The sequence below is a fragment of the Hibiscus syriacus genome, unplaced genomic scaffold, assembly GCF_006381635.1.
Source record: "Hibiscus syriacus cultivar Baekdansim isolate YM2019G1 unplaced genomic scaffold, ASM638163v2 tig00110863_pilon, whole genome shotgun sequence".
Taxonomy (NCBI): Eukaryota; Viridiplantae; Streptophyta; class Magnoliopsida; order Malvales; family Malvaceae; genus Hibiscus; species Hibiscus syriacus.
Genome location: NW_024062892.1, coordinates 375,637 through 390,886, shown reverse-complemented (window position 1 = coordinate 390,886; position 15,250 = coordinate 375,637). Strand labels below are relative to the sequence as shown.

The window sequence follows — 15,250 nt, the reverse complement described above, 5'->3', positions numbered from 1 at the left end:
AATAAATATAACTTAGGGGACAATTTGTCCATTACGTCACTAATAAATTATTTTATTTTATCAAATATTACTATTATGAATCATATATGAATAAAGGGGTCTCTAAATTGAAAAATTATACAGTAAAAAAGAAAACAAATGCTAAATAACATATTATATGAAGCCAGAAACTCTAAGGGTAGAGAGCACAACAAATATAAGCCAAAGCAACATAAAGAATACACTAGTAACCCAGGCCCAAAACCTAGGACCTCCAAGCTCTGCCCCCAGTATCAGGCGCCTAATCACCAAAACCGAAATGCACCCAACAGTAGAGAAGAACACTATCAAAGAGAAACTGAGTCCGTCTGCATTTTCTATTCTCAACGGTTCTCCATATGCAATGAAATTGTATAAAGTATCAATCAACCACGGAATGCCGATGCCAATGTAAATGTTCACCGAATTACTGCAAAAGGACACATTTCAGAAACTCAGTAGTAGTCTTATCTTTACCTTGCCAAATGTGAACACTTCAGATAAAAGTGGTGGAGCAATTGACATCACTCTAAAGCTTTAAATCTTAGAAGTAAAACAAAGGCACCTCTTCTTCCTCTTAAATTAAGGAATCTTATGGTAACACTGAAACAGCTTCATAGGATTTAGCCATTTGGTACCTTATACTGAATTAACTAATATCAGTCATTACAGAAACTCCTAATAGAAAGACTTGGGTCTCTAGATTTTGAAGTACAGCTAAAATACAACATTCCGTGAGCTATACCTGCAAGTAATGTTTGCTATAGCAGAGTCAGCTGTTATCTGACGTTCAGCAGCAATCTTACTTGCCACTAGATCTGGCCATGAAGTTCCAGCTGCTAATGCTGTAAATGCTATGACATAACCATCTCGGAGCATAATAGAGAATTCACTTGATAACCAATAGGAAAAATAATATTTTTTTTGGGGTGTGTGTTGGGGGTGGGGGGTGGAAGGATGAAAAACCTGTGACACAGCTTATGAGATCAGTCAGCTTTGTTACAATGTATGCTATCCCACTGATGAAAATTAGAGAGCATATGAAGGCAATCCATCCATGAGCAATGTGATAAGGAGGTACAAAAGCGAACAGGAGTCTCCATGGTAAGTAGTGACTGCCAAAATATTCTTGCTAGCCGAAGATAGATATTGTTTAGTTCCTTTGGTTGACGTTTTTCCAACTGTTTAAAAAATAAGGAATTATTCACTACTGCTAAGCTTAGATAAGAGGGAGGTGGGCAAAGAAGTTCTCTTGTGTGCACATGGGATATGATGGAAAATAACTAGATCAAAGAAAAAATAAAATGTCCAAATCTAACATGCATAAGCTCCAAGAAACTTGAAGTGCTGACTCAAACAAAGGAAGCAAGATCTACTTAAAGGGGAAAACTCAAGGGAGCTTCATGTAGAAATGTTTGTTCCAACTTCTAGAGACGAGAGATTGAGGCGATCATTACAATGATAGATTGCTTTCTTCTTTTTAGCTCTAAATAATTCACCAATAATTATAAGATGTTACAGTGTAAAGATACATACTGTAAGTGCATCCACGAACTGTGTTTTCCAGAGTTCAAGCACATGAAGGCTTCTGAATTGGTCTCCTTCTGAAAGGGTACGTCGGAGGTTTCAACTAAATCTTCAGTTGGAGGCAGCTTCTGATAAATAGGGTCTGCAACCACTAGAATTTTTAAAATTAGTTCTGATTAATCCATCATCGGCTTAAGCTACTGAAACTTAATATTAACTAAGTTGCTATTGGCTTATAGCCAACCTCTCAACGCCGTTAGAATAATAAGAGACAACTAATTAATTTAAATCATCTAAAATAAACATGATTTTGTCCAGCATCAATATCCATGAATCATTGCATACCAGAACCTCTCTTTATTTTGGTTTCTAATTTGCCTTATTGAGCACAATCTGGTAACCTGCAGCCTCTAACTTCTAATTCCATGTCTTCTCTATGACTTCATCTTCTATGATTCTATATCTCAATAGCATAAAAGAAGGCAAGTGGATATTGAATTATAGTTTTGATGAACAATGCTTATGTTGTACATGTTCCATCATATGTAACATTAATTTGAAGATATGATTTCACTCGTATTAGTTTTCTAAGGGAAAGACTGCTAGAGGATCATAGTCAATGATAAGCTGTCACCTTAATCAAAACAATGTAGTCAGAAGAGTGCTATTACCTTGTTTTTCTGAATGAATGGAAAAAATATCAACAATTTCCTTATTTTCATCTTCTCCAACTGCATGTATCTCAGGGTACCCATCATAGGCATATCCTCATATTCAACTGAGGCAACCTCAGCTGGCACCCAGTCCTCAGGCCTCTCACTTCTTGATCAGATGAAAAGAAAAGAAATCAGAAGCATAACAGCACAGAGACATAATAGGGGGAAGAAGAAAAATGCATACAAGGGAAGGGATATATAAGGCCAGCGTTTGTCCTGAGCATATGCATGAGTGAGCAGTAGTCCATACATCAGGACTGTCAATAAGGCTTCCCAAAGTGTACAACATTTGGTGTCCACACCTGCAAAATGAATTAAGATCTATCCATGACCAAGTTCTTCATAGATGTGACCCATTTAGTGTAATGCACTTACCCATTAATTGAACATAGAGAAATGGTGAAACTAACTACAGTTTATACAAAATGAAAACAATTTTCTTAAACCTCTTCACTGAAAATCAAAGAAACAGTATAAAGGTTTTCAGCTAACAGCATAAATAATTAATATTGCTATAAATACAAATCATGAAGCTTTACTTCAGAAGCAGTTACTTAAAGCTACCTCTAAAATTATGTAGAGCCAAGCATAAGCCCAAAAGGACCAAAGAGCTCCACCAGCCAACACCTATATCAGATTTTTTTCAACTCTCCTGCTTTTGGAACTACAACACAAACAGCATGGATGGGGAAAAGGTCGAATGCAGCTGAACCCACAAGAGTGCCAGGACCCAAACCTGTAGTTAAGTAATCTAACAGATATCAATGACAGATGATCATTATTCATGGTTCACTAAGACATAGTACCTATATCCCATTTCAAAATTAAAATTTGTTCTAATTAATGAAAATAGAGAAAGAGCATATAACAAACAAACCTCCAGCATAGAGGTTCCCATGTTTCGAATGGCATCAATAGTTGCTAAAGATATTTGAGGGAAGCTAGTCCCAAAGGCAAGCAGAGTGATGTCTGCAATAGTATAATTCCACACCTTTTCTTGTCTAATATTTCAGTATTAGTGTAAGGATCTATCTCTACAACTGTACGGGAGTGTTTCACAACATTCTCCATTGATCGGAAGAAAACGAGCAGTTATAGCTGACAGCCCAATGAAGCCAATAAGACAGGCCAAGAAATACAGAAGGCTCGTAATCCATTCCCGAGCTCAGTTTCACCATAGAAAAGCAAGTAACTATCACAGTTTTCATCCCCCCAAATCCTGGAAATTCCGTCATGCTGTTACCGAAATTCCTTCACTCTTGAAGCATCAGCGAACTTGTTTTGCTCACCACAAATGACCTGAAAGTTAAAGAAAATAATAAAGAATTCATATTTGAAACATTAATAGGATAAAATTATGATCCTGAAATCAAATCCAGAATCAAAGAAACGAGACTCAAAATGGGAAACACACTCCACAAACAAACAGAATAAATCCAAAAACTTCCCTTGAGGTCAATGTAATCCAAAAACTTTGCTGAGATCGGAAAGACTATTTTTGGGGGTTTTTCTATTGTCACCAAAATGAGGCCAGACTTTACCAAGAGCTAGGAGGGATCGCCGGACTTCTCCTCTGAGAAAGGTACAGTTCTGCGGACGGTTGACGCTTTTTGGAATTCAATGAAGCGTAGAACGAACAGCGTAGATTTAGTTAAGAATTACGTACTTTTATCAGATAGGATTTGGTGTTCCATGTTAAAAATGAATTAAGCGATAGAATTGAATTAATTTAATTAAATGACAAATTACTGTAATATTCGTCAGATATAGTTAAGAAATAAATTAAAATTGATTAACTCGGTTTGAAACCGACTAATCTATTAAATTAACTAAAATTTTAATATATAATTAATATATTTTTCATTTTAAAATTAAGTTTTCATGATATTTAAAATCTAGATATTTAAAATCTAATGTTTGTTTCTAACTCTAAAATTAAATTTAAATAAAAAATATATAAATAAAGATTATCTAATAAATAATTTATTTTCAATTTATTGTTACTTGAATTCTTATTTTGAATCAAAATTGAAATTATATTAACTTATTTTTTATTAATTTAAAAATCATTCAAGTTAACTATAATTATTTTGATTCAGTTATTTTTTTTAAATAATTCAAATTGATTAACAATAAAGAATTTTAAAAGTATCTATTCAAAAAATTGTTACTTGAATTATTATTTTGAATCAATTTTTTTATTATTTAAAAATTAATCAAGTTTACTATAATTATTTGATTCAGTTAACTTTTTTATAAATAATTCAAATTGATTAACGATTAATTTTTGAATATATTCAAAAAATAAAAAAAAATTATTTTAATTAATATTATTGAATTTAATTATTTCTGAACTCACACTCTAAGTCTAAACAAACCATAGAGTATGATTATATATGGAAAGTGAAAGTCAGCTCTGCATTATTGGATTGTTTCTCACGTGAAAAAAATGGGGTATTTCCCTCTTTTTTTCTGATTTAATTATTTTTATTTATTTCTCTCTCTCTCTCTCCCTCTCATCTTTTTGGGTAAAATACATTATTGTTCACTAAACTATTTGCTTTTTATTTTGGCTACCAAACTTCTGTTTTGGTAAAATCATCATTAAAGTTCTATTTTGTTTTGTTCTATTTTTATTATTAACCCTTAAAAAATTAAGGGAGATGATGTTGTATCTTAATATAACAATATCTTTAATCTTTTTTTTGGTAAAATACATTACAAATATCTAGATTTCATCTACAAATGTTTCACGTCTTGGCTGATGTTCCTTATTTAATAATAGACTCTTATAATATTAAAATTGATTGATTTTAGCTCTCACGTATGCATCATAAATAATTCAACTCTGTGTGTGTGGGAAGGGATGTGAATCATACTGATTTTAGATTTTATTATTGTATTGTGTTAAAATATTACAATTGATTGATTTCTCTTACGCAAGCATCATAAATAATTCTACTCTATGTGAGGCTGTGAGTCATACCAGTTTTGGATATTATTGTATTGTTTGTAATTTTCTTCTGTTTTTTTCTTGTTGTCGTTTTTTTCTGGTATGATCTGAGAAGATTTTATGTTGGTTTTAAAATTATGGTAGTTTAGATTTCTTTGAAATTTATAATGGTCGTTTTTCTGCATTTGAATCATGGGTTCAACGATGCCCAGTTTTTGCCCGAACCACCATATGTAGTGAGGCGATGATTACCAGTTTTGATTTAAAAAGAGAGTCATAATTGGTATTTAATGGTGATGCTGCAAACGGTTTTTTTCTTTTATTTTTCCAAAAGTAGAATTGGAAGAAGATAATGAAGTGAAGAGAATGATGCTAGATCTCTCACAGTCTTGGTAGATTTTATAATGACTTTTAATGATGGTATTAGACGTAAATAATGATAATTGCTCGTATGTTAGTAGGATAGATCCGACTCTTAATATATCACGTGAATCTATCGGTAATCGTTTGTTTTAATTTTAATTGCATTGTGCATGAATATTAATCTGAGCAAAGGAAGAGAAGGTCTGGCAGAAGTGAAAGAAGAAAAAACTGAGCAAAGTCATGTTGTAACACTGTTAAAGAAAATCGGAGTCAGCTACAGATAGCCACATCAGCTTTATTTTGATTAGTTAGCAGACGGCCTATGGGCGTATATAGTAGAGAACGACAACACATCATTTTAATTTATGAAAATCAGTAGGATAATAAGAGCTGAAATTTCACCAGAAGAGAGAGATTGTTTCACCAGAAAGATGATTCTAACTTCAAATCATACTTAACCAATCATTGTGGGACAATATTCGACTTTCCTCTTTGTTATTTGTTTGATTGCCTATACTTGCACATTAATTCCTAACTAGAAAAATTGTCAACGAGTTTTTATTTATTGTCGCGTATTATAAATTTGTGTGAATTGTTTTTGGTTATTAATTTTAGTTTTAGTAGTTAGCTAAAGTACGTTTATCTGGTTGGTTTTGTTGTTCATCTTCATTCCCTCATATTAAGTCACGAGTTCTAAATTCATTAAGAGTACCGCATTCCTTCTTCTAAAGTCGCATTCTCCTCCCCAATAAGTAGGAATTAGAATTACATTTTATCAAAAATAATAATAATTACTTTATTTTTCTTTTGTTACTCCCAGGTGTTCGCCAAGATAAATGAATAGAAAACTAAAATTATATTTACTTTATCCTAAAATTTAGTGAACTTTCATAAGAGAAATAATGAATGTAGCAATTGTTCCTAATGAGTTAGATGATAGAACTTGAAATATTAGAGAATATGTTATCTTGAGTTTAATTTGAGAATTGAAATGCCTATCATTCAAGTATCATAATTTGAATGAGAGCTTGTAATATTTTAAATGCTTCAAATAGTATGATAATTTAATGTGATGTCTGTTGAAAATTCGAAATCATATAAAGTTGTTTACCGAAGTTTAGGATTTTTTAGACAACAAAGGGTGCATAAAAATTTCAAGGTTGGAGTTGTTTTCTTATTCGTTGAAAAATTGAGCAAATTTGGTTAAATTCATTGCCCTCTGACTCAGTTACAACTTGGAATGACTTGATCTAATTTTTTTATTTTTATTATTATTATTATTATTATTATTATTTGGCTCAAATATCATCTACTAGGAATGTTAAATTAAGGAATGATTTTTTTGAACAATTTCAATTAAGAAATGATATTACTTTTTTTAGATAACCGTATAATGAGATGATTTATGAAGTTTAGAAGAGACTCAATGAATTCTTTAAAAAATATTAATGTTATGGTTTTCTTCGATGAACTCAAATGGAATCATTAAATGTTCAATTTATATGGTGGTTGATGCATTAGCTAATGGAACTCTTCTTGACAAATCCTACCAATTTATCATGAAGTCTATGAAATTCTTGAAAAGATAGCAAATAATGATTACCAATATCTAACAATTCGAGTTACATCAGAGAGAGAAGATTAACTGGAGCACATGAGGTGGATGCTTTTACATCACTCTCAACTCAAGTATCTTTTTAGGTGATATGATTAACTCCAAAAAAATCGAATACTATTAAAAGAATATAAGTAATAACAATCTCATGTGTCTATTACAAAAAAGATAATCTCTTTAATAATTATTTATTTAACTCATTCTTCAATTTGCTATATGAGAAATTACAAATCGTAATAGTATTCCTTATTTAAACTCCTCTAACTCATTATAGAAGCAACACACCAACTTTTTATAGAGCAATCAAGGTGCTAGTGCGTCTAATGCACCTAATCGGTGTTGGAAATATGGACTGCAAAACCACACCGTTAGCACTGACAAGAAAGATAAACAGTAATTTAAAAGGAACAGATTCGTAAACCGTGTCGTGGTAAAACCACTACCTTAGAAACGAATTTGCCCCGATGTGTGTAATCGCTACAGTAGGTGGACCGTCCCCCGAGGTTAATACGGTCGCTCTGAATTCCGTACACCCAAAACTGGAGTGGACTGATGGTGGTATTGCACTTCTGATCGGAAAGCACACAGAGAAAATATTTAGAAACACTTGGAGAGTGAATTCTGAGAGTGAATTCTGAATGTTGAGAGTAGAGCTGGGTATATGGGCTAAGGCCCGCGGGCTACCCGTTTAACCCGCGACCCGTGAGGGCTTCGGGCCTCAAAAATTGAAGACCGTTTAAATTGCGGGCTTTTTAGCCCGGACCGTTAAACCCGTGGGTTTAATGGGTATAACCGCGGGCTACCCGTTAAACCCGCTAAAGCCCGCTTAATTTAAAATTTATAAAAGTTTAGAGAAAATAAACTTAAAGAATTTTATAGAAAAAGAAAATAAATTACTTATAAATATGATGTTACTTATAACTATTGTAGTTCTTAAATTTATTAGGGCGTTTGTCATAATTTTACCGTTGCTTGATATTTTTTTTCATTTAAATAGACATCATTATCATTTTGGTATTTAAAGTTTTTTTTATTTAATTTTGACCTTTATTTTTTTCATGAAGTATGTTATCCATTTTGTTCTTTAATTATAAAAAGTCACGTGATATTCTAATAATATATCACATGACACGTAATGTTTGGATTAAAAATAAGAAAGAAAAGTAAAATAAAAAATTGAAAACATACTTTTCAACTTTTAAAACTTTTACAAAATAAATATATTTTAACAAATTAATGACTTATATTTTATCAATTTTAGTATAATTGTATCTTTCAAATTTACTCTTATACTGTAAGTATTTATTTATATTTTCATATTATGTTTTAGTATTTCTCTAAAGTATCCATAAAATACAATTATTAGAAACACTTGACAACTTTCTTGTTAGATTTTGTATATTTGACTTTGTTGAATTTTTATGTTTGAATTTCTACTTTCAGACACTTCTGTGTATTCATATTATAGCCGTGAATAATCGTGTTTTATAAAAGTATAATGTGGTTATTGTTTTATTTGTTTTTCAATTTGGTGATATAAGTGAATATTGTTTTTTTTAATTTGAGTTTAAGTAATTATATCATTATATATATTTATATATATATAATATTAATGATTAAAAAATAAAAAAAAAATTATTTATAATCATTTCCGGCTATTTAAAATAAAATTTAAATATTATTTATTATTTTGACAGTGCTACCTTCCTTTTCAAGTTGCTCGATCATTTTTAAAGGTATAGTAAGTTAAAACATTATTTTTTATTGTATTTAAAGCATTTAAAATTATTTTTATTAAACGGGCCGCGGGTAATCCCGTTTAGCCCGCGGGTTAAATGGACGGGCCGCGGGCCTTAAAATTCAAAACCGTTTATGAATGCGGGCTTTTTAGCCCGCTCCGTTTAAGCCCGCACCGTCAAAACCCGCGGGCTAAACGGGCGGGTAGCCCGTATACCCACCTCTAGTTGAGAGTGAGTTGAGAAGTTGAATCCAGTTCTCTATTATAGGCTAGAAATAGGGTTAAATCGTATATAAAATATCAGGATTAAAACCCTTCATTGTAACAGCTGAAACGTATAGATAAACCTGACTCAGAAATAGTCCAGGTTCATTGCATCATTATTCAGCTGTTATAACTCATGAAATTATATCATGTAACTCCTGAAATTAAATCATGTAACTCCTGTAACTCATGAAATTAAATCATAAATCAGCTGTTATCATTCGAATTTAAACAGTCCTCAGCAGCTATAAATATCAGTTGAAATCTTTCACATTTTCCATTTGTTTCTTTCAAAGAGAAATTCCTCAATAATTTTCTCTAAAAAGATAGTATCCGAGCGGACGTGTCGAAGACACATATTACCACAACCAAAACCACGACCTCGACCTCGACCACGGCCACGACCACGAGTCGAGCAGTGCCGAGACGAGACGGACGGCGGCGGCGGCGGTACGCGAGAGTCCCCTTTGTTCTTTTTCACTCAACAAGGAAGTGGAGAATCCAAACCTTAAATTCTCATTCCCAATAATGTTTCCAATACTATATGAGATTGAGCATTACCAACATTCCCCCACTAATGCGAAAGAATTCTTTTGAAACTTGAAAACAAACTTTCCAGAAGAGCAATAGCGAGATTAGTTGCTTAAGCACTAGTGAACGTATCTGGAACTAGTACATAGTGATGATGAGCAATCCTTCTCTTAGATAAGTGAAACTAGTCTAGAACTTTCTAAGATGAGGGTAAACTCATAACACACAACTAACCCCTTCATCCACTTGAGTCCTCGATGTGTAAGATATATATATATACAAAAGTATATATTTGGTCATCTTACCTCAGGATTCTAGTAAGTGTGCTAGAAAAATGGCCCAACATTTTTCATAGAAGGCGGCTAACCCTTCTCACTTACATAGGTTATTTCATCAAGTTATCTCAACATAAACCACCCTTAAAAATGGATATGAAATAATTAAGAGCTTTTATAATAGCTTAACCTCACAAAGGGTATAGTGACTTTCTTCAAGTTTATTATTAATGAACCACCCAAACTTTGGGCTAAGAAGTCATTAAGAATAAATATTCAACCTCATTTATCGGTAAATTCAATAAGTCATTCTCACTAGAACCATCCAAATACTTGGATTTGAATTTATTAAGAGTTTAACAAACTCAACATTTATGTAGGTAAGTTCATTATTTCCTTCTCATTTAGGAATATCCTCTCACTCTGGGTTATGAACTTATTAAGAATAGATATTCAGCCAAAATCGGTAAATTCATCAAGTCTTTCTCACTAAGACCACCCAAAGCCTGGGCTATGAATTTATTAAGAGCAATTAAGCTCATCCTGGGCATACACATTATTCATCATAGGGATAGGCAGTAGGAATGTGCACTATGAGTCTTTCCATGGTTTCGTTTGACCACATGGAACTTAGATAACTAAGTTGGGTATCCTCCATGAATTCCTCAACCAATGGGCTTTAGACCCATCCCCCTCGACGAATCTAGGATCAGTTTCCGACTTAACCATTTGGTAAGCGAATCTGCTAGGTTCCTTTCCGACTTCACATACTTTAAAGAGAGCACTCCATTTTTTATTAAGTGTCTAACTGATCCATGTCTTATGCAAATGTGTATTTTCTTACCATTGTAAGCTTGGTTAGTAGTCACATATATCGCAGCTTGTGAATAACACAACAATGAAACTGGAGGAGTCAGTCTTCCACACAACGGAATATCTGCTAACAAGCTTCTGAGCCACTCGGCTTCTTGCCCAGCTAGGTCAAGAGCTATAAATTCTGACTCCATGGTAGAACAAGCAATACAAGTCTGCTTTGATGATTTCCACGAGATTGCTGCTCCACCCAAAGTAAAAACATACCCGCTCATAGAGCTTACCTCATCATTATCAGAAACCCAGTTGGCATCACAATATCCTTTCAGTACCACAGGAAAGCCAACAAACTTAAGTTTCTAATCCAAAGTACCCTTAAGATACTTCAGTAAACGTTTAAGAGCAATCCAGTGTTCACCACTTGGATTATGAGTATATCTACTCAGTCTACTCACAACATAAGCAATATCAGGCCGAGTATAGTTCATTAAGAACATTAAGCTTCCGATTAATTTAGCATATTCAGTTTGGGAAACACTACTTCCTTTATTATTAACTAGATGTATGCTAGGGTCATAAGGAGTTCGAACAGAGACGACATCATAACTGTCAAATTTCTTTAGCACTTTCTCTATATAATGTGCTTGACTTAAATAAAATCTCTTTTTCAGTTTTGGTAACTTTGACTCCTAAGCTTACATCTACTTCTCCCAAATCTGTCATCTCAAACTTAGTGGACAAGAAATTATTAACTTTGTTAATGGACTCAATATTAGAACTGAAAATCAACATGCCATCAACATACAAACTTATGATGACACATTCAGTTCCAAACATCTTCGAATACACACAAGCATCCGAACCATTCACAACAAAACAAAAACTAAGAATAGTTTTATGAAATTTCTCATACCACTGTTTAGGAGTCTGCTTAAGTCCATAAAGTGACTTTTGAAGTCTACAGACTTTTCCTTCCATACCAGGTGCTTCAAAACCTAGTGGCTGCTCAATGTAAATCTCCTCATATAGATCCCATTCAAGAAAGCAGTCTTAACATCCATTTGATGTACCTACAACTTATGAATAGAGGCTAGAGCAAATAATGCACGAATCGTTGAGATTTTCGTAACGAGAGAGTATGTATCAAAGTAGTTTAAACTAAATCTTTGAGTGAACCCTTTGACGACTAACCTTGCCTTGTACCGCTGAATCGAACCATCTGGCCTCAGTTTCTTTTGAAATACCCATTTGTTGCAGATTGGTTAGAATCCCTTAGGCAAGTCAACTAATTCCCAAGTATGATTAGACATTATCTATTCTAGTTCATCATTAATAGAGTTTTTCCAGAAACTAGCATCGATAGATCTTATAGCTTCTTCAAAAGTTTTAGGATCCTCATCTAATAGAAAATTTTGAGCTATAGGATCTGAAATGGAGTCTAAATCATTTATCTCAGAAATAAAGGAAGTAATAAAGTCTGGTCCAAAAGAGGTTTCAACTCTTTGCCTTTTACTTCTTCTAGGCTCAAAAACAATTTGTTTAGAAGACCTAGCATGATTACTAGAAGAAGTGGATGAAATATATTATATTTGTGTTTCAATATTTATTCTCAGTTCCTTTAAAGGAAAAGTATTTTCAAAGAAAACAACATCCCTTGACTCACAAATAGAATAATCTTGTAAAAGCATAAATTTGTATGCGACACTATTCGTAGCATACCCTATAAACACTGCATCAACGGTTTTAGGTCCGATGGTGGACTTCTTAAAGTCTGGCAAACCCACTTTGGTCAGACACCCCCACATTTTCAGGTATTGTAAATTAGGAGCGTATCCTTTCCACAATTCATATGGGGTAGAATTTAATTTCTTTTGAGGAACTCGGTTTAAGATATGAGTTGCTGATAGAATGCTTCCCCCACATGTTATCAGATAACCCTAAACTTATTAGTAAAGAATTCACCATCTCTTTTAAAGTTCTATTTTTCCTTTCGGCTATACCATTTTGTTGAGGAAAATAGGGGGTTGATGTTTCATGAATCATGTCATTATTTTCACAAATATCTTTTAAGAAATTAGATCCATATTCACCACCTCTATCAGATCTAACCCGTTTGATTCTCCTATCTAACTGATTTTCAACTTCTACCTTATAAACAAGAAAGAAGTTTTCAGCTTCATCTTTAGTCCTTAGAAGATAAACTTTTGTATATCTTGAATAATCATCTACAAAAGTTATGTAGTAGTGTTTTCCTCCTTTACTTTCAGTGTTTCTAAAATCTGCTAGATCAGTATGAATGAGATCTAACAGCTCGGTCTTTCTATTAGAAACAGTCTTAAAGTGAGGTCTAGTATGCTTAGCTTCTACACAAATCTTACATTTGTTAAAGCTAGTTGTGTCTAGTTTAGGGAGAACATTCATATTAATCAATTTCTTTAAAGCATGAATATTCACGTGTCCTAATCTAGCATGCCACATATCAATGGATTCAACAATATAAGCAGAAGTGGTAACTTTATTTTTATTAAATTGAGATTCTATAACAAATAAACCATTGCTTAAAAACCCTTTCCCAACATAATCACCATTTCGAGAAAGTACAAGTTTATCTGCCTCAAAAACTAACTTAATGCCTGCCTTATTCAGAAGCCCACCACTTATCAAATTTCTACGCAAGGCAGGTACATACAGAACATTATTTAAAGCCAGAGTTTTACCAGAGGTCAGTTTGAGTAAAATATTTCATTTGCCTAGCACTTCAGAGCTGCTAGAGCTCCCCATGTACACACGTTCAACTGTGTTCCCATCCTCGAATTCGGTGAAAAACTCCTTCCTTGCGCAGAAATATTTCGAAGCGCCAGTGTCAACTACCCATTCTGAACTGTTTTCCACCAGATTAACTTCTGAGACCACCGCAGCAATGATTTCTTCATCTTCTTATACAACGTGCATCTGTGGCTTGTTGTCATTCTGGCGGTCTGAGCGGTGTTGGCATTGGTAAGCTTTGTGGTCGGGTAAACCGCAGATATATCACTTGAGCGTCTTTCCTTCAGGTTTGGCCTTTCTTGACTTCTTGAAGTTGGTAACCTTATGAGGTTTTATCTTTTTGTCTTGATTCCCACGTTTCATAATCTTCTTGAACCTAGACTCAACCAAGTTAGCTCTAAAAGATAAATTACTCATAGAATTAGTAAGCTTATCTTTTATACGATTGGATTCTTCAATCTTCATATGGCCCACCAGTTCTTCAAGCAAAATTTCTCTCTTGTTATGCTTAAGAGAATTGCGGTAGTCGGAGCAGGACTTGGGCAGCTTCTCAATGAGAACATTGGCTTGCAGCACCTCACACATTTGTATCCCTTCGGCGATGATGTCAGCGCTAAGTGCTCACAGTCATAGACTTGATCCATTATCGGCTTGTCGTTTGTCATCTGGAATTTGAGTCATTCACCGACAACATACTTTTTGATGTCCGCATCATCCGTACCATACTTTTTCTCCAGAGTGTCCCATATTGCCTTGGCACTCCTTTCTCTAAGAAACATATCAAATAGTTTATTTGACATGTGACTGAGCAGGTGTCCTCACACTGTTTTGTTGTCTTTCTCGTATTTCTCGTATTTCTCGTAGGTAGTGAGAGCGGCGGCGGCAGTTACTAAGGCATCATCATTCAGGACCGCATCCGTATCATTACCAGCAGTTGGGGTTGGCAGCATGGTAGATGGTGGCTTGAGTAGCACGTAGTCAAGATCAAGCTGGTCGAAGAATATCAGGATTCGTTGGGACCACTTTCTATAATTCTTTCCATCAAATGCATCAAACTTGGAAAGATCAAGAATCAGTTTGCTCAAAGGTGTTGTCATGATTGCAGTATATGGAATTCATTTCTAAATTGTTGGAAATATGGACTGCAAAACCACACCGTTAGCACTGACAGGAAAAATAAACAATAATTTAAAAAGAACAGATTCGTAAACCGTGTCGTGGTAAAACCACTGCCTTAGAAACGAATTCGGCCTGATGTGTGTAATTGCTGCAGTAGGTGGATCGTCCCCCGAGGTTAACATAGTCACTTCGAATTTCGTATACCCGAAACCTGAGTGGATTGCTGGTGGTATTTCACTTCTGATCGGAAAGCACACAGAGAAAATATTTAGAAAACACTTGGAGCGTGAATTCTGAATGTTGAGAGTGAGTTGAGAAGCTGAATCCAACTCTCTATTTATAAGCTAGAAATATCAGATGTTATAACTCCTGAAATTATATCATGTAACTCCTGATATTGGCCTTAAATATCAGTTGAAATCTTTCACATTTTCCATTTGTTATCCGCACGGACGTGTCGAAGACACGTATTACCACGACCACGAGCCGAGCCAATACATACGGTGGCGGCAGCGGTGCGCGAGAGTCCCCCTTGTTCTCTTTCATTCAACA

The 15,250-nt window shown here is 34.0% G+C and overlaps 1 protein-coding gene across 1 annotated transcript; it reads right to left on the bottom strand.

Annotated features, from left to right (window-relative positions):
- Positions 1-103: 103 nt before the first annotated feature.
- LOC120143733 (magnesium/proton exchanger 1) lies at positions 104-14,676 on the bottom strand. The gene is given in 18 exon segments (XM_039157971.1): positions 104-448; positions 764-889; positions 981-1,124; positions 1,126-1,199; positions 1,555-1,601; positions 1,604-1,696; positions 2,217-2,309; positions 2,312-2,367; positions 2,446-2,545; positions 2,548-2,563; positions 2,826-2,869; positions 2,872-2,997; positions 3,139-3,159; positions 3,162-3,266; positions 3,269-3,344; positions 3,346-3,401; positions 3,404-3,497; positions 14,470-14,676. Coding segments are annotated over 18 exon segments (1,773 nt in total). The 3' UTR covers positions 104-153.
- Between the last annotated feature and the right edge of the window lie 574 nt (positions 14,677-15,250).